Source organism: Amphiura filiformis, chromosome 5 (assembly GCF_039555335.1).
Source record: "Amphiura filiformis chromosome 5, Afil_fr2py, whole genome shotgun sequence".
NCBI lineage: Eukaryota > Metazoa > Echinodermata > Ophiuroidea > Amphilepidida > Amphiuridae > Amphiura > Amphiura filiformis.
Genome location: NC_092632.1, coordinates 46,486,156 through 46,506,240, shown reverse-complemented (window position 1 = coordinate 46,506,240; position 20,085 = coordinate 46,486,156). Strand labels below are relative to the sequence as shown.

General features: G+C 34.6%; 1 protein-coding gene across 2 annotated transcripts in view; it reads left to right on the top strand.

Annotated features, from left to right (window-relative positions):
- LOC140153238 (transmembrane ascorbate-dependent reductase CYB561-like) overlaps nt 1-20,085 on the top strand; it is a 64,270-nt gene that overhangs the window by 29,380 nt on the left and 14,805 nt on the right. For both annotated transcript variants that reach the window (XM_072175929.1, XM_072175928.1), the window contains exon 2: nt 13,141-13,429. In XM_072175929.1, the coding sequence (XP_072032030.1) occupies nt 13,213-13,429 (217 nt within the window). In that variant the 5' untranslated portion in view covers nt 13,141-13,212. The remainder of the gene's footprint in view (nt 1-13,140; nt 13,430-20,085) is intronic.

Sequence of the window (20,085 nt, the reverse complement as noted above, 5' to 3'; positions counted from 1 at the left end):
AGCCCATAAATAATTCATTTGCACTGAGGATGAAAGACATAAGAGCTATTTATTATTCACGCATGTCTCAAGGATGCCTCATAATGGAGGTATGATCATGGCTTCTATCCTGCTGCATGTTCTTAAAATGGAAAAATTGGGCTAGATATGTAATTGGGATAAAACAACATAACTTGTTAAATATGCTTGAATAGCAAAATAATCAGAAAAGTGCTCCCCACTTGAACAACAAATAAAGATGTAATTTTGTTACAACCATGAAAAAAGAGAGGACAAATTAATTCACAGGTTTTTTTTGTTTTGTTTTAAATGCATATTGTATCATCTAAATTCATAGCATTTTAAAAATATTAGAAGAAATGGAATAAAATTATTTTTTATAATATAATACTTTTAAATTAGGTTGGTAAAATATAAGTATTAACATGTTCAATCATTTGCCTTTTACTGAAAATCGCAAGAAATGGTTTTGGCCAATTCTTACTAAGAATGGCAATTAATGCTTACTATCTACTGAAGATAGCAGGAATGTAATAGCAACCAATTAGGCCTATACTGAAGATTGAATTGAAGTAAAAAGTAAATGATAACAATACTATCTATAACATGTGCTGTTAATACCAAAGATTGCATAATACACAGAATGCACTATTGTACTATCTACTGAAGATAACAAGTTAACAACAATGTTCAAATACTGTACAATGTTATATTGAAGATAGTAAGCAAAATCTGATGTCAGCTATTCATACTGTAGATAGCAAATATTTTGCTCTGAATATATATCCCTGGAGCCATTCAATATTCCTCAATTTCAAAAGAGAAAATATTTAGATTTTTCCAACTGATTCAAAACAACTGATGCACAATCATTAACCTCTTGTCAGATGACACATATTCATCAATTAACACAAATACACAAGTGATTTGAAGCTCAACACCCAGCTAATAAAGAGCAATGTAAGATGCATCACTAAAATGTAAACATAAAATCCATCAAAGTAATGTGCTTTCCAGTTGAAATACTAACACCATATATGGAAGGTATGACCTTACTTTTCTACACAGGGAGTTTGACTTTCAAATAGGGTTACTTAAATGGGTGACTCCATTTGAAATCTATTCTACACCACCAGCATGGGAAGTTAAGTCATGTCTTCCATAGGGAGTGTATGGATTTTAACTGGATCTAAAATAGCCCAATTAAGGTATATATAAGCTTACAAATGCAAGTGTCAAGAATACTCACAGTGTCCATCCATTTACATTTTAATATAAATAACTGGAAGTGACCGCTATATAGTGTAACCCATTACACTTGGCTATAGGATGTACTACATCAGAGAACAATTTAATCCCAACAGAATTGCCAAAACCAAGAAATAGCATCAGCATTGGATAGCTCTTTTATGAGTTTATTCTGTACTTTGAGAAAACTATTAGCTTCATCTGTCTCTCCCAAACTACACTATCCCCAACATGCCAAATTGTTTGCATGTTTAGAATATTTGCTAATGTGTTAACTTACCCCACATTAAGGAATGGGGTATGAGCGTTTGGACAGTATTTATTGTGGGACATTAGAGCACATCCGACATATCGAATTGCATTCTGAATACAAAGAATGTCCTTCTGATATCAAATAATTGTGATTTTTTGAAATTCGCAATGTAATACACATTTTATGGCAAATGATTAAAATTGATATTTTTGATATTTAACAGTACTCGAAGTAAACTTTATGAATTTGATGATATGTACTTAAAGTGTATGTAGGTGGGATGAAAAGCCGACGCTCAATTGAAAATTTTGACCTTTCGTATTGAAGATATGGATTTTTTCCCCCAAACACACAAAAAAAATTAGGTCTTTTGGGGAAAAAATCCATATCTTCAATATGAAAGGTCAAAAAGTCAATCGATCATCGGCTTTTCCTCCCAGCTACATACACTTTAAAAATCTATCATTAGACTTATAAAATTTACTTCAAGGACTGTTATATATCAAAAATGTGAAAAATATCAAATTTTAATAATTTGTCATAAAATTTGTATTATATCGTGAATCTCACAAAATGAAAATTATTTGATATCAGAAAGACATTCTTCGTATTCAGAATGCAATTCGATATGTCTGATGTGCTCTCATGTCCCACAAAAAATACTGTCGTATTAGTTTTCTTCATATTTATGTCAATATTTCTGAAAAGAAAGTGGCTTAATTTATCAACCATTTTAAGTGAATTTAGAAGAAAATTTTATATAGATTTTCACTGAAAGACCCTTTAAAATAAACTTTCTTCCCTCATCAATTCATGAAAATCATCTGGATAAAAATCAAAACCATTATTTTATACAGCCTCACTTATAACTGAAAGCTATTCAGACCCTAGATCTGAGATATTAAAAGCATGCACAAAAACCAATGATATTTTCATACATTGCAATTACAACTACTGCAAGCATCATTGGATTTCCATTATGTGGATGCATTTAATAAATCCAGCCATTGCAAGCATCACATCATTGAATTTCCATCATCGGGTTGCATTTAATTAAAGCATATACCCGTGAAAAATGCACACATTTTTTGTACATTAGATGTAAAGTAAAGAGTTTATAGAATGATATTGCTATTCCTGCAGAAGTTTGGTGTCTATAAGTGGGCCATATCCACCTGGCTCTGGTCAGGTGGAAAGCTTTCAGGGGAAGCACTTCATTACCGTAGGAGGCATTTTCACTGACACATGGAGTCTTTTGAAATTACTTCAAAAAACAACCATTTTGCCTAAAGCCCAGTTGATACTTTTTAGTCAACATAGAATATTTGATGCAACAAAATTCATTATTAATCAATTTCAGTTCTATTTCCAGTAATTTAAAACTTCTAATGAATGTTTATGGATGTACTTCCTCCCAATATTCAGCATCAAATATAATTTTTCATCAACAAAAATAAGTGAAAGCCATCCTAACGTATAGGCAGGCCCGTATGCAGGATTGTGTTTTTTTGGGGTGGGGGATTTTGTGAAAAGGTGACATTCTTCCCAGAATGTTGACCTCTTTTTGACCAGAAAAGCATAAATTGTTTATAGAAGAAGATGAACAATTTGAGGCTATTTTCATTAAAATGTGTAGGTTTGAGAAGCAAAATCTATCAAAAATAAAACTATGGACACCAAAACAATGTCAAACCCACTGGCAGTAAGACTACTCAGCCTGCCAAAAAAATGCTTGCCCCCTCCCCCTTTACGTACGCTGAATTTTTGGAATCCCAATTGCAAACCTTAAATGGTCTAGATAATATGAGTGTAGCAAGCAGGAAATTTTGCATTTGGTTTTCCTAAGCCTTTTTAGAGAGTGTTTAGAATATGCTTCCTTCCTTTGTTTGCCAAACAATTCTTGCCCCTTCAATTGTACCCTTTCCATGCATGTATGGCTCATTGATCTGCCCCTAATTTCAATTTTGGGAAATTCTGAGTATTTTTCTGTTGGAACTTTGTCAAAATATTTAAGAGACAATACTGCACACACCTATAACCTTACACCATAGTATTATTATCCTGCTAGACTCATCTTACATTGTTAACCTTTCAACAAGTGTTGAACCCAAATACTCAAAGAAGAATCATATTATATGGTTACTGATTGCAGCCTAGAATATGTTTCAGGTGTTTATGTCAGCTTATTTCATTCAATTGTAAAATACCATGATAGTAGTGTTTTTACCCATTTTTCCTTTTGATCATTTTATCTGTGAGATAAATTTTGAACTATAGGGTGATGAAAACAAAACAACCCTGAAAGTGTTCTACTGATGAACAAACTTGGCAAGTATACAGGGTTGGTCAGTCAGGATATTTTTTATTTGTTTCTTTTTTTTTTGGAAGAGGCTAAATATAAATAACCCTGAAAAATCACCAAAAGCTTGAAAAATCTTTAAAAATATTTTTTATACAAAACATTTTTTCCCTAAATATTTCAGTCCACTTCTGCCAAAAACGGAATCCCTCAAACGCAAAAAAGCCTGGGCCGATCGGAACCAGTAAGCTCCAGTAGTGCATTTTTTTCTTCTTTTCTTTTTGCCTTAGTGGCACAAGACAAAATAGTCCGTTTACAAATTTAGGTGCCACTTTCATACAACCTAACCTGTTATACTTATGTAATTTGGATGGCTGAGTAATCACAGCAACTAGTTTTAAGTTAGCACCCCCTGTGCCTTAAAGTAAGACCTAATAAAATCCATGTAGCTGCTATGGTTGTGACACTGCATACTAATAATAAAAGCAGTATCTGATAAAAGCATATTAAATTGTCACCTAGCATTTATTGAGAATCCTATAGCTTGTCAAAGATTCACACGCTAGGTTTTGTTAAATTATACAATCTAGAATGCATGCTTTCTAGGCAATATGTGAGAATACTGTATGTGTGGGAGGGACAGTTTGGAGCTGGATAACTAGAGGCTTGTGGCTGTGATAACGGATGAGGGATATTTCTACACATATGGTGCCAGTTTCTGACCTATTTTATTTGTTCTTAAGCATCAAATAGGAGTCAGACAGTATTATTTATAATCTAGCACTAAAATTTTCAATACACAAGAAATTAAAAAACAATTGCAAAATGGAAGTTGTGTCTGGTTCAAAATGTGCTATGTATAATACATCCAACTATTGCTATCTTCTGAAGATAAAGAATTTATACCATATCACATTGAAACATGGATGGGAGTTGCAGGGAATTGGTAAAATATTTGTTGCATGAAGTCAATATTCTGCATGTGACATTAATGTGTGATATGTCATTTAAAGCAAAATGGTAGGTCTTAAATTAGGTGAAGAAATCTAAATGATAATTTTTAAGACAGCTGTCATGTTTTAATCTGACATGGCTTATTTTGATGATTAAATATTTATTGTTTCTTCTGAAGGTACAAACAAATTAGACAAATCATCATATTAAATTTCATCAACTGCTGCTATCTTCTGAAGATAGCAAATTTATTGGTTAAATCAAATGAGCTGTTGATTCCTTCATAGGGTTAGGAGCTAACTGGGGGTGTCATTGAAAGCATGAAATCTGATTTTACTGAAATCCCCTTCGGTCCCTAAAGTCACTGCCCTGTAAATGTTACTGATGTGAGTTGATCCGAAACTCCATGTCGGCCTGTACACTTAGGGAATGAAAATGGATCCTTCTTCACTATGTTTGTGGCAGCAGTCAAGGACTGTTGGACACATTCAGACATCTCAATCATTTTAAATGTCACAAGTATCGGTTATATGCTGAATGCAAGTGAAATATTAATGATGGTTTTCTCAAATCACTTCCAAATCAAGTTCCAACTGGAATATTGAGGTCTGGAGAAACTATTCTCTATTTCTGTCTTGACTTGTAAGATGTCTCTTCAGATAGGGAAAATCGTATGTCGGGTCAGGGCAACATTGTCGTAAGTGACATTTTGAGCAAAATAAAAATGTAGGTAATTGCACACATTTCAAGATAGTTTTCAGGTCTTAGAAGCAATTTGATCAGTTTCAATTGAATAAAAGGTTAAAACACAATAAGTAAAACATTCAAACAAAACTGCTTCTCTTGTAAAATGACAAAAATACAGGTACAATGTTCTTCACGGTTCTTGCACTATGAATTGTATAATCGGCACAACACTATCCATGATTTGCTACATCCATCCTTCTCCTACATCATACTCTGCATGTGGTAAGAAGACCATAACACAACTTAATTAAGATAAAATTCACAAGAAGTCAATGTTGGAGGAGTTTGTCCATATGGATACTTGAACTGAATGGAGCTTTATATTTGTCAACACCTGTTCTCTTGATAATTTGTGTCATATTTTAATGACGTATCTGTTACTTGTAAGCCATCACTAGGTAACAAAATTCAATATATTTACTCTGTTGCAGAAATCGCTGATAGTGGCTTGCCCCGGTCCCCGTACTCCGTGCATCCGCGGGTATTCATGCTTGTCGGTGAACTTTAAAAACACCCCCTTTTGCATCTCATTTCGCAAAGTTTTTAGGGGAAAATCACCCCTTTTTTAGCGATTTCGCGAATTATTTGCCCTTCGAAAATACCCCTATTTTCGCTAAAACACGAACAATGTTTCTAATTGCCCTTTTCTGGCAAAAACGCGTAGGCTGCTCGATGAAAATACCCTTTTTTTCAATTTCGCGAACACGTGGTTTGAAAAAACACCCCTTTTTTGTGTGTTTCGCGAATCTCGTTTATTCATCTGAAAACACACCTTATTTCGCGAAATTTTCGACGAGCATGAATACCCGCGGATGCACGGAATGCGGGGACCGGGTGGCTTGCTGTCTTTTTGTGACAATTTAAAAAGCAATTTCTGATTACACTGAGATATTGATCTGTATTTTCTTAGTTTTACAAAAAAATAATTACCCGTAATACTTTATTTTCATATCACAAGCAAAGCTAGTCTTGTTTTCAAGCTTAATTACTCCTAAAATGACCATTAATTTATTGCTAATTTTAAAATTAAGAATAAGAGCGTGATCCTGGGAGCAAAATGAAAGGAGGGCGGTCAAGTGAGTGATGATCTTTATTAAGTGCTGGATGTATGGGGATAGATTGAGAAGCAGTTAGTACAGATTTAATGCATGGGTGCTATCTAATTAAGTCAAGAAAGAAGATCTCTGGCATTAGTGTATTCTCTTGAGATTAGGTAGACTAACTTAAGAAGTATGCAAGATTAAGGTTGTCAAGGAAGGGCCCAATAGTTTCCTATTGCATTCATAACACTTTCCCATAGAACATTGTAGAATAGAAGGGAACTTTTTAAAAGCTTTAAAAGCAGGTGTGATGTCATGTTTTGGGAAGATTCAGCAATTTTATACAACAATAGCTCTTCTTTTGCCAATTTTCATGCACTTTAAAGTGCTAGAAAAATATACACATGACAATTCACGTAAAACATTTATTGGTTACTATTATGTAGAGGTGGTATATACACTGAAAACAAAAGCTTGTTTTTCGTTGTGTTCTACTAATTTAAATTAGTAAAATAAACTGCTTGAGCGCATTCTACCAATTTTTACGATGTCTTACGATATATGTAACTAAGCGGACGTATGCAAGACTCGTAAATGAAGGAATAATACGTTGTTGAGTGGGTCCTACCAATTGGATTTGGAAGTTCTACGACAATGCAACATTTAGTACAGCATCGATAATTCGTAAACCCTGTCATCGCAGCATTTACGAACTCGTTGTACCATTTGGTTTTACAAAGCTCTGGTGGTTTTACGATGTTTTAACTGACCGAGTAGCGGTTGTGCAGCGACAAACTTGAAGGTGAAAAACTATGCTAACAGGTAATATTTCAAGGTATTTCTTTCAAAATGAGCACTAGATATTGTATTGATGGTGTAAGCTTCTTTTCTGTATGATCAGAAATGCTGTGCCACATGTACACATTGTGGTTAAAGACATAAAGCTCACGATGCTGTGTGACGCAGTTATGACTTTTAGCTCTAAACAATGTACATGTGCACAGCATTTGATCATACAGAAAAGAAGCTTACACCATCAATACAATATCTAGTGCTCATTTTGAGAGAAATAACTTGAAATATTACCTGTATGCATACTTTTCCACCTTCACAACCATCGTACATCACATTTGTACAACTGATTCGTTCCGCCAGTCAAACGAGTTCTAATCTTTGTTGAGCCTGTCCAACTAACCAATATTAGTTAGTTGAGCCTGTCCAACTAACCAATATTAGTAGGATGAGACATCGTTTTTACGATCCTATAGGTTAGTACGGCAGGTTTGAAATTCAGAAAACCCATGCCGTACTAATCATTTCGCTGGTAAGGCACGTTAGTTAAGCATGCCTAACCAATATATAGCATCGCTTGTCATGCCGTACAAATCATTGATTAGTAGAACGAGACATCGTTTTTACTAACTTTTACTTAGTAGAACTTACGACATTATGTTTTCAGTGTATGTTAAGTCAAATATCATTCTGCCCAATACAATGATATGTCATTGCTATACTGTGGTTCACCTCAAGTTCAGTAAATGAGCCAAAGAATGCTCCATTGTGGTTGCACCACAAGCATGCTGACAAACCGCTCTTGTACGTGTGTGTCGGTACAATGAACTTTACACACATTTGATACCCACCTACGTCATTACTGAACTTGGAACTTGGAAGAGTTGTGGCAACAACTTGTTATCCATGTAGAATATAAACAAGAGTCAGTGTAGCATCTCTTCTCTTGCACCTCATAGATCTTAGATTTCAATTTTAAGACACTCTCATTAAACAAGATTTTGCATTTTTGTAAGAAGTAATATTAATAGTGAAAAGCAACCTAATATTAATAAGGATTTTGACATTATATGGGAGGCTTCTATCAATACAGGCAAATGCAAAATTCAATGCAGTTTCACATTTCAATCATCACTGATGATTTCTTCCTTTTTTGTCAATTTTTCATGTGAAAAAAAATACCCAATTTGAATGTTGTTGATAATTTGCTATTCTTAGTCAGTGGGAGTTGTCTAGTTCGTAGACACATTTCTGATTGGACAATCGCATGATTTCGGGTGCCGTCTATCAGGCCGTAGACGACCCCACGTCATCATGCGTCTTGATAATGTGTAACACGCGTGTAGAGGTGCGAGTATGTATCGCGCTGGATGCGTGAACCAGTCGCGGAATCTGCGAACAGCGCTAGCAATCACGCACAACAGAATACGTGAAGTTGTAAACAAGTTACGTTCATTTTATAAAGAGTGGAGTTTTTATGACGTTAACTTAGTTTTTGCTTAAAAAATTTGTTTATTTTATTAAAATAATATTTAACTGACTAAGAATGAGAATAAACGATAGGAATTTTTATTTTGCCTATCCTCTACCTATGATAGACGACAGGCAGGTCCAATATTTTTTATCGTAGTGGATACCGCTGCGCCGCATCCACTACTCAAAATATTGGACCTGCCTGTCGCCTATCACACGAGAGGATAGGCAAAATAAAATTCCTATCGCTTATTCTCTAATTCATACCACTTTCGTGGGATTCACTATACTATTGCCTTTAAAAATAAACATTTGGGTAGCATAATGTGCACCTGTTTTGACTTTGTACACATATTCTCACATATTCTCTCTGGGTGCTCAACTTTCATTCTTAATCTATAATTAGATGTGTTCAAGTTATTTGCTTATACAGGACAGGGATTTCTAGGGTTTCTTTTATATTTCAGCATCTCACAGAGTACATGCAGCCATGAGATAAAATCCCATGCCTGCACAACATTGAAGTCATATCAAATAGTAACGCTATCTATGCTGTGTCTGTTTTTCAAATTCCTGTCCTGATTTCTGTATCCCTTTAGAATAGAACATGCATTTTCATGTTTTTTTCCTGCAAAGAACTATATATTCTTGTGTTTTCTACAAATATGCTAAAGATTATGTAAGTGACTATTATGTCATTAGACAAGGGGAAAGTTTCTCAATATACAGTGTGTAATCAGAATGTCTAATGCTTCTTTGGACAGACCTAATTAGTGAAGCAGAATGGCTGGAGGGGAGGTGTTAAGTGGATTGGGTAAAATGTATTACCTCTTCATTTTAAAAACCCATGTAAGGACTTGTCCCAATTAAATGTTGGCAAGTGCCTTCAATCATTCATTTGTGTTTAGTTCAGTGTCATCATAATCCTGATTATGAAAGCAATAAACCAAGCAAGAACCATTCCTGAGGAGTATTACTGAACGCACATCCAACCCATCTCACCCTGATCATACGCTAACCTTTTTGTAACCCTATAACACTTACCCATTGTAGCACTTCTTTTCCACAATATGTTAGTTTTCATTGTCAGATATGTCCCCTTTTAATTTTGAGCCAAAACAAAGAAAATTGCTAGTACACCTATGTTGCCAAAAATGTGTGTCAATCCGTTGGTAGACTCAGGTTGGTCTTTTTGATGTGTTCCCAAATGCCATGTTTGTAGTATGTGCGGTGTTATGAACATAGCATGCACATTCAAATAATATTTTGATCATATGCATTAAAAGCCTTATACAGCACCAAAAGCCTTGATTTTTGCAAGGTTTTGTTATTAGCTTGTTAACTGTACATTACAATCATGTGGAAATCAGAAAAACATTGAGTGCTTAATTCCTCCTCAACAAGTGTTACAATATTAATTGCATTACACGATCCTAGATTACTATCTCTTATAGTAACCCTAATCTCTGCATCTATAACTGTATCTCCTTCCTAGCCCTTACTGAAACTGTAGCCCAAACCATTTTCCTAACCCTAAATAGTTATCTTTAAAATGCAACCTCAATCGATCGATCCAACAATTACCCTTAACACAACCCATGTGCAAAGTTACATGAAATTGGATTTTTTTGCTTATCGCTATGCTACATCAGACCATTTAAGGCCTTATTAAACTGACAGAAAAAATGTTGATGAGAAACTGGATATGTAAGAACATATAGGTTGTAACCAGACCGTAGCCTTCTTTGGTACTGGACAATAAGCCCACTCGGCATTGGAAGTTTGTAATGCATTGTGGGACAGTTTTTGCAGTTTTAGGACACTTTGTCCTTTGACCTTTCAGAAATATTGGGTTTTTGTACGTTCAAAATATAATCTAAAATGTTTTACAATATTTAAAACAAATATAAAAAATATAAATGTTTTAAAATTAATTATTTGGTATTTTTAATGATCAAAATTGTGACAATAATAAGAAAATTAATAATAATTACGTAAATTTTCCCGATATGTCAGAGGTCAAAGTGTCCTAAAACTGCTCTCAAAAACCGGAAGTTAGAATAGCGATTGGGCTTATTGTAAATGGGGTGTTAACTGTTTTATCATATCACATTCACTCTAAAGCAGACTATCCATTCCTTCTCCACTTTTCTTCAACAATATATTGTTGGGACTGAGAAGTAGATTGGCAATGTATCATTTCAAGTATCAAAATGTGCCACCATTTTTGACTGTATAAGTACACATACACCTGAAGACAAGAAATACCCCATGTCAATATTGGATTGGAGATGGGTAGCAATATACGTACTTCCATATATTGAAATATGTGCCAGCATTTTTCCTTGATTGTAGACTAAAGGTACACTTTCAATGTATATCTATACATCAATCTTTCCCTTGAACTACCATATAAAAGAGAATTCAAATAATTACTAATTAACCTTGAACTAATGACAATATCTGGTGCCTATGAACCAATATGAATGCATTAAAGCGGCTAAAAAAAAGTGAGAAAAATAGAGAAATCCCTTATTGCTTTTCAAATACAACACAAGAGGCTGGTCTGGGAACTTAATTTAGAATATTATATTGACCTAACACTGTGTATACAACTAGTTATTCAATACACGCTTTTAAGCTGATGGATTGTACTATTTGATTTATAATGAAAATGCAAGATTAATGAAAGAAGGATTCTAAAATGATTGCAATATTAATTCGCAGAGAAAAAAAGCATCCCTTCTTAATACTTTTATTAAACCAAACTAGACATGGCTTACCTGGGAGCCTGATTCAGGGATATTATTAGATCGACTTTAAAGTTGATATAGGAGACATAATGTCAATATTGGGTGTTTTTTTTATAAAATGCATTATTGGATATTGAGAAGCCTTGGAAAAACTGCATGATTTCAGGGTTAAAGAGAAATATATCACATAGGAGAGTCCTGTGATATGCAATAGGCTATTTATAGCTGTAGCGTACAATCTTTTAAAATGAGTTCAGTCAATTTTTTTCAAACCTGATTTTTTTGGCGCATTTATAATGTTTAAACATATCCCACAAATTGAAACTAACTGGATTCAGCCAAATTCATAAAGCAGAGCAAATTTGAATTTAAGTCATATTATGACTTTAAATCCCCCAAAGATGACCAGAAAACTTTCCTGTCAGAATCGTGAAGATAGAGAATACCCCCGCCTGGTGCGGGAGGCCCTTCAAATCAGAAAACACACTCCAGCGCTCAACCGTGATCAAGGACTTGAGCTCCCTTCGTTATATAATGCCCTAATCCGATCAATAGAAAGGACATCAATGGTCGAGAGCAGGACATTCAACTCCATCAGTTCATCATTGGAGCCCTCCTGATGAGGATGTGTGTTGTACACATCGAAATATTGAGGTAACCATGGTAACTATCTCAATATATGTTTGTGTTGAATGACAGTTTAAATCTACTTTGCTTGATCTACAGACAGGATTCTTCAGGATTTGAAGAACCTCCATATATATCATATATCATTAGCCCTCAAACAGAGAGACTATACAACACATTTATCTAACGTACCTAAAGCGTAGAGCGGGAGTAATTTGACAAAATTTTATTGAAGCATCTATGACAATTTTGACTTAACTGAAATACCCTTCCCAACAATGGGAGGGGGGGTTGGATTTTTGGTGATGCCTGATCGAATGGAGAAATGCAAGTGCATCACAAGAAAACTATGGCCACTATGCTAAACAACAATAACAACCATAAACTATGACCTGAATCAATAGCTTGAAAGCTTGAAGGTAGGCCAGAAACTCTGAAGTGGGCTTGAGTGGACTCAAGTGGAAATTGAGGGGATAAGCCTTGACTGCACCCAGATGCACATGATTGCCCAAGAGCCCCTGATGCTAAGACAATCTAGTTTTTAAAAGATTAGCAACTTTTAAAAATGGAATTTATTTGGGTTCATTAATCATAATTTATGGCAATGATAGTTGCAAATAGAACACAATTTGTCACCTATGATTTACATCATTTGATGGTATATATATATCGAACAGACAAGTTATTAGTTATGTGAAAGTAGTATTTCTAGTATTGAGCGTGCATGAATTATCTAAAATCTATTGTTTAGTGTGCGGGTTTCAAATAATGCATTGTTTAGCGTGCAGGTTTATATAATTTGGGCTATGAAGGGTTAGTTCGCGAAAACAAGCTATTATTGTTATCATTCACACATCTCTACTATATGCAGTTAGTATTGCATTACTAGGCGAAGCTATTATTGTTATCATTCATAATCATTAATATATAGTTTTATCTTCTTATTTTCCACAGTAACCTCTTCTGAAACCAACTCCAAAACAGAGAGCTATTCAACCACTAGTGTTCAATAAACTACCTACAACAATGGATCCAAGTGTTCAACCATCGTGCTTCAAGCTGCCAGAGAGCTTCTTCTACCCCTTGGTTGCCCTGTCTCAGATCTTAGTGGTTACAGCATTGGTTCTGTGTGGTTATTGGACTGGTCATATACTAGGGGGATTTGCCTGGGATGGGTCTCATATGGAGTTCAATCTACATCCACTGCTTATGGTGCTAGGCATGATCTTCTTCTATGGAGATGGTAAGATACCCAATTATGTTGCAGACTATAGGGTGCTTGCACGGAAGGTGATTAGTTCAAATCAGTCTCCAGGCACACTCCAGAAGACATGCAAATGCATAAAGTATGATATCAATCATCAAACTGTACTCCATTCATTTGCATGTCTTCTGGAGGTATGGATGGTTTGAACTATGACCTTCTGTACAAGCACCCTATATCAAAATCTTTGATCAGGTCACACACGGGTTTTCATCTCTGTATAAAAGGAAAAAAGGAAATCATATCATTAATTATAAAATGTTAATTTTAAGACTTTATTTTAAAACCAATATTTCATGACGTCTGTAAGTGCAAATCTGGTACAATTTTCCCAGATATTTTTCTGCCAAATATCTCCAACAATTATATCTAACTATATGACATTGTATTATAATCGATTTGGCTCGCTCTGTAAAGGTATGGCTATGCAATTCCTATAAAAATCCAAGACAAACCAAACCAAACAGCCATTTTGCTATTACAACTCACCTCAGTCAGGTTCTCTTGTTTATTCAGAGCAATTCTCTACTCAAGAGAGACATCTCCCTATCATGTGATATCACGTACCTGTGTAAAATATTCATTACGGGATCTCTGCCTAAACACAGGTAGCTTGAAATCTCTTATTTCAGCCATCTTCTTTGGTTGGTCAAAATTAAGGTTACAACAGACAATTATACTGCATCTGCAAGGTAGCAGGTGTTTTTCTGTAAAGGTGTATCAGGTGACGATCAAAACCCAACCCTGTTTTACGGGTGGACAGACTTTTCCAAGTAGGGTCGGCAGGTCTGGTTTTTATATCACCACAAACTTGTACAATCTGGCCAAAATACGATGATTATTTGCAAACATATTTTGAAAAATATTCTGATTTTTTTCAAAAAATGTCAGTAAAATCAATTTTGGCTGATTTTACATGATTTTAGCAAAACTAAAATAAAAAATAAGAGGTAACCATAATATCTGGATATTAAATATAAAAATCAAATGTCTGTTTGCTATTTTGCATGTCTGTAAGCATCAGCAAACATCCACAATTATAACTTGTTGTGTAGTTATTAAGAACGGTGTCAGCACCGGATTATTTTCAGGAGAGCAAAGTGAATTTTAAGGGGGCATCTCTAAATTTGCCTAAAATTTGACATGTTTTGCATAAATATTTCAGATGTGTGGCCAAAGCCCAAGTTTGGGGATGTAGACAAATAGTCCTACCCTTTGAATGAGAGGTACATTATTTGTTTTGGACAGTATATCTTTGCCCAAGCACAATATCACCCATCCCTATGACAAAAATAGCTATATAGGTTGTCCTCCTGGGTGCAAGCTTTGAGTACTGTAAGCGCTCACATGGCACGTCTTATGCAAACTGACTTTCAAGAGCATCCAATTTAAGAGTCGTCAAAACCCTCTGAGACAATAATCTAGCAATTCTCTATGTAATTAAGCCTCGGGCTTTTATCATTCAGCAAGCATTCCGACTATATATCTACATTTCGTTGTCTGGCATGTACATGCATATGTCTTACGAATGTTGCATGATGTTAATGATCAAAATATTCTCTTTTGTCATGAATAAGTGTACCTGAAAACTTTCTATTGTGCAATTCTATCTTCGGTTAATTATTTCCATATACAGGTATATAATTTCAGACTTTGGCATTTAAGATTTTTTTATGAAACAACTTTTCAATCACATTGGCTTATACATACAGATTTCAATACAATCCCAGCAAACAAACATGTTTTTATGTGTTCTAAACATCTTATAAACTTGTCGAAATGTTTTGATCACATTTTAAATCTGGGTAATATAAAGGCCTTGAAAACATTTTAAAAACAATTTGAATGAAAAAACACTCAGCAACATTTTAAAAGTGTTATTGTGAAATGTTTTTTGACAAACATTAGTATATGTTAACACTTCAAATAACATTGTTAGTTTTGCAGCAATTTTTCAAAGATGTTTGTGAATGTTAATGAAACATTTTATACTCAGTATATATATATATACCCTTTTATAATTATCTTGACATTTAAATGTTTTCTGTAAACAATTTGTGTTTGCTGGGATGTTCTTCTGGAATTGGAAGGTGAAAAGGCACTGATTATCTCAAGTGCCTAGCCTTATGTAGTGTAAGCACAGTATAATATTATTTTAAGTGGTCAGGTTTGAAGGAAAAAACAGTGACAATTAAGATTATGTTCATTTGAATTATATTTTATATATCCACATCTGACACAAAGTTAGAGTAAGTGTAAATATCTTAATTTTAAATTAGTCTAAATGTTTTTATTTGCTTGATATTTATAATCTTGTTGTAATAAAATAAAAACCACCGAGATCTAAAATCACACTGTGAGGAAATTTTGGCGTTTGCCACCTTAGAACATAGTGCCAAGCAGGTTATGTACACATATGCCAGGTCCCTTTTTCCCTTCAACCAGAACAATGTCTCAATCATCCCTGCACATGCTTTTGCCACCTCCATTTCATCGACGGGTCCTTAAAGAACTTTAGCAAAATGACCCTCGATTAGAGAAAAGTGAGGGTAATTAATTTTGTTTCACTGGTTTCATTTTCTGATATTGGATTTCATAATTTGATCTTATATACCTCGACACCTGCTGATGTTTGACCTTTTGCATGTCAACACATTCCTGGTGCTCTGGAGGTCAGCTGGGCAGGGGAGTGAGTTTCAGGGCTGGAATTGCCAGAGGGCATATAGTATGGTGACCCAAGTGAAGTCCAGCTGGTTAGGATGACAGATTGACCACTGTGTTTTTAAGATTAACTTTCATGCTCATGGCAATTGCCATGGCAACTGGCTGTCAAAGCTGAAAACATTTGAAGAAAGCGTGGATTCAAAAGTTTTAAGGATATGTACATGAAATGCAGAATATCATATTGCCAAGCTGCTTATGTCCCAGGTCCCTTTCCCCCTCCAACAAGCACAATCAATCCTGTACAGGTTTTCCCACTTGGGCATGTTGGAAAGGACAAGCTGGTTATGTGCCAGGTCTCAATTTTCAATTTGTGTGATGTTGCCACATATTTTATCTGTTTTGAATAAAAAGAATAACAGGAATGAACATAAAAGTAAAGCATGACGGTACAAGAGCAAGAAGAATGAACTGAGGGAAAGTCTCCCTTTAGATGAGTTTCTCACCTATGCTAATGTAATTATCCTTCAGATTGCTTCATCCATGACACAACCATATCACTTTCATCTGAAAGATGTGTGCCAAGAAGTTTATATTCAATTTTCATTAATGTATTATTCAGCGAATAAAGAAAGTGGGTCACTGTTTGAAAGTAGATTTGCAGTGTGATGGTTCTTAGTGATGGACAAGAACAAATAGGTACAGATTTAGTTCATGGGAAATGGCACTACAGGCAGGTAATAGTTACTATAACAGCCATGTGTCATCTTGTAATCCCGGGCTTGTAATATGAAATTGGTTCATGTTTTTCAAACCTGATTTTGTGGCATATTTGTAATATTTACACATAGGGGAGAGTGGGGTAAGTTGAGCCAGGGGGTAAGTTGAGCCACCCCCTCTAGAAAGAAAATTAAAAACTTATCTTACTTTGCAGTTCCACTTATTTGTATATGACATAACAGAGGCTTCTCAAGTGTAATATGGAATCACTTGCACATAGGGTATTAAAGAAAGCTGCATTAGAAAGTTCATTTTTCGCACTTTTGTTGAACTTTTGGCAAAAACCAATTTTTTTCATGTTTCACCCAGAAAGAAAAAGGCTAAAATGATAGCATTCTGGGTATTGAGGATGTGATATATGAACACTATTTTAGAAAACTATTTACAACCGTTTTAGTCAGGTGGGAGGCTTGGTTGTTGACAAAAAGGGTCACATGGGGTAAGTTGAGCCACAGGCCATGGGGCAAGTTGAGCATAGGAAAAATCTTGTCAGAAATTACATGTATGCAATATTTAGATCAAACTACTTCTATATCAAACTATTTTTCGAAATAAAGACCTGAAAACAACAATTTAAAAAAAGGCAAAATTGAATTTCACAGCTATGGCATATACTGTACATTTCTATGGTGGCTCAACTTTCCCCCGCGACTGGCTCAACTTACCCCACCGTTGGGGTAAGTTGAGCCAATTTGCAAATGATTTTTAAAGCCTCACTGTGCGAAAGTGCAAAATATTGATTACAATTTTGTGGTATCATAACCAAGTAAACATACATATGTTTCATTTGTAACACTGCATTTGGGTCCTGCTTTATTTATTTGAGCGTAGTGAAAGTAAATGTAAAAAGTGGCGCAACTTACCCCACTCTCCCCTATCCCAACTTACACGTAAATGGAATTAGCCTCATTTTGTTGTGTTTTAGGTCAACAGAGCAATTTGGATACATGGAACTCATGTTAAACAGTCAAACTTCCAAAATAGCCAGTGGTGTGTTGTTTTTCAGTTAGCCTCCTTATTTTGGCTTCAAATGGACATAAAACATTCCTGAGTTGTTACTAACATTATTTCAGCATTTAGAGTAAATAATAACAAAATTAAAATTTAAGGGAAATCATACATTATGGCTTTAAGAGAGAGTCCTTTTTATTAAATATGTAATAGAAAAGTGGCTTGTTTTCGCCAGCGCATATAGGGCGCTGGTACCTAATTCTGAGATGGGGTTTGTGTACACTAAAGATTAGCTAAAATTATAGCCTTCTTCTATTGGTATGAATTTTTTTTTTTACTTCTCGTGGTGGAAATGTTTTTGATGTCTGCTAATTCGATTTGCAAGGAAAAGAATGTATGTTTTGCTGTTTCAACGATTGCAAAACGATTGAGTATTGCCAAAGTTATGTTTGAATTAATTATGACTTAAAAAGTTATCATAGGTTAGGCCTACACATATAAACATAAACTTGTTCAGCAATCAGCATATCAAAAAAAATGACATGGTCAAAGCTGGGGGTTGATCACGAGGTCATATCAGTGGACTACTGATAGCATGATGTTTGGTTGCCTGTGAGTGCATAATTGATATGTTGATAACAGATCTAATAATGTTGTGGAATCAAAATCTTCATTATATGGACCACATTGAAGTCAAAGTAATTATCTATCCTATCCTGTATCGTTTTATGGATAAAATTGACTCAAAATGTTATTGATGATATTATTGCTATCTTTAACATCAGTTTTGTCTTTTCAACGGAAAAATCCGATTGAAAATAAAGTTTTTAGGGGCTAGCTATAATATTGAACAATATATCCCATATTTTGACATGCACTTATAGAAAATAAATAAATTATTGTCTTACTTTATAAATGATAAATACTGTAAAATGACACATAACTAAAGTGAGGCCAATTTCTATCTTTTTTATTTGATTCATAAAATTACATTCAACAAAATGATTGAAGACTGAGAAAACACACAATGCAGACTACAGAATGGAGTAGGTAAGATGCCATGTCCATAGCTTTGCAGGAGTTTCGGACTAACAATCAACACATTCAAAAATACAGTTTAAAAGTGAAGATTGTAGTGAATGATCAGTCCTTTATCATGTGCTTGCCACTATCTACTTTATAGTAAACTATACATTGCGAAATAATATAAAATTATTTTAAAATAAAATGTGCATGTAAGTTGAGTTAACATAGCGAATTAACTAACAACTGCAGTGTATTTCTTGATTTTTAATAATAAGCATGGGTAAAAAGCAGTAAAGACAAAAATACAGAACAATTTGGAGTAATGAATTAAAGAGTTGACAGGAGTTATAGGAGTTAATGTGTTTTGCTGTTTCAGTGTGCATGTTCTCACAATTGATGGTTTGGTGAACTGTCATGTAACATGGATGTAAGCGTGATCCTAAAAAATGCCTTTCACGGTGACCCAAACTATTTACAAGACCTCTTCTGCATTGGCTGGCCTTCCCTTTTAAAGGGAATTTTTATTATAGATAATATAGAAGAACAGTTGGGTTTTTTTTCAACCCAACACAGACATGACAGAATTTTGTGTTGAATATGAAAGGAAACTTGTTTGTTAAAGATTTAGTGTTGCATATCTTAACTTACAAGATTTGCAGATAAAAATGACAGAAGCAGAGCCATTCAAACCATTAAGCCATTGGTGGTATTGCTTTACTATAAAAGCAAATACTTATATTTCCAGCTGAGGTCTTAGAAAGATGCTTGAGACATGTTAACAGGTTACACCAGGAACTTTGTGCTACTTATCCAGCTTGTCCTGGTTTAGCCTCAAGGGACACTAGACCAAGACAAGACTACTTCTTATTTTAAACAAGTTCTTTCCTCCTTAGATATTCCAAATGATCTATGGATATTCTAAGGATTACTTTACTGAAGCTGTGTTGCCTTGAAGCTCCTTGATGGTGTGATGTGCTCTGAATAATTTAATTTGATCATATAACTTTGTTTATAATTTAAAGCTATTTCATATTTCATGAGAGATGGCAACACCCTTTCAAGTAATCATGCAACAGTTTGTGTGTAATGACGTTTGTGGGGAATCAAATCAAAGAAAAACAAATCCAGCCATATTTATAATTATCTTGGAAATCCCTATATGGCCAGTCAACATTAATAGGTAAATTTTCACGGGAAAATTTTCTGGACACATGACC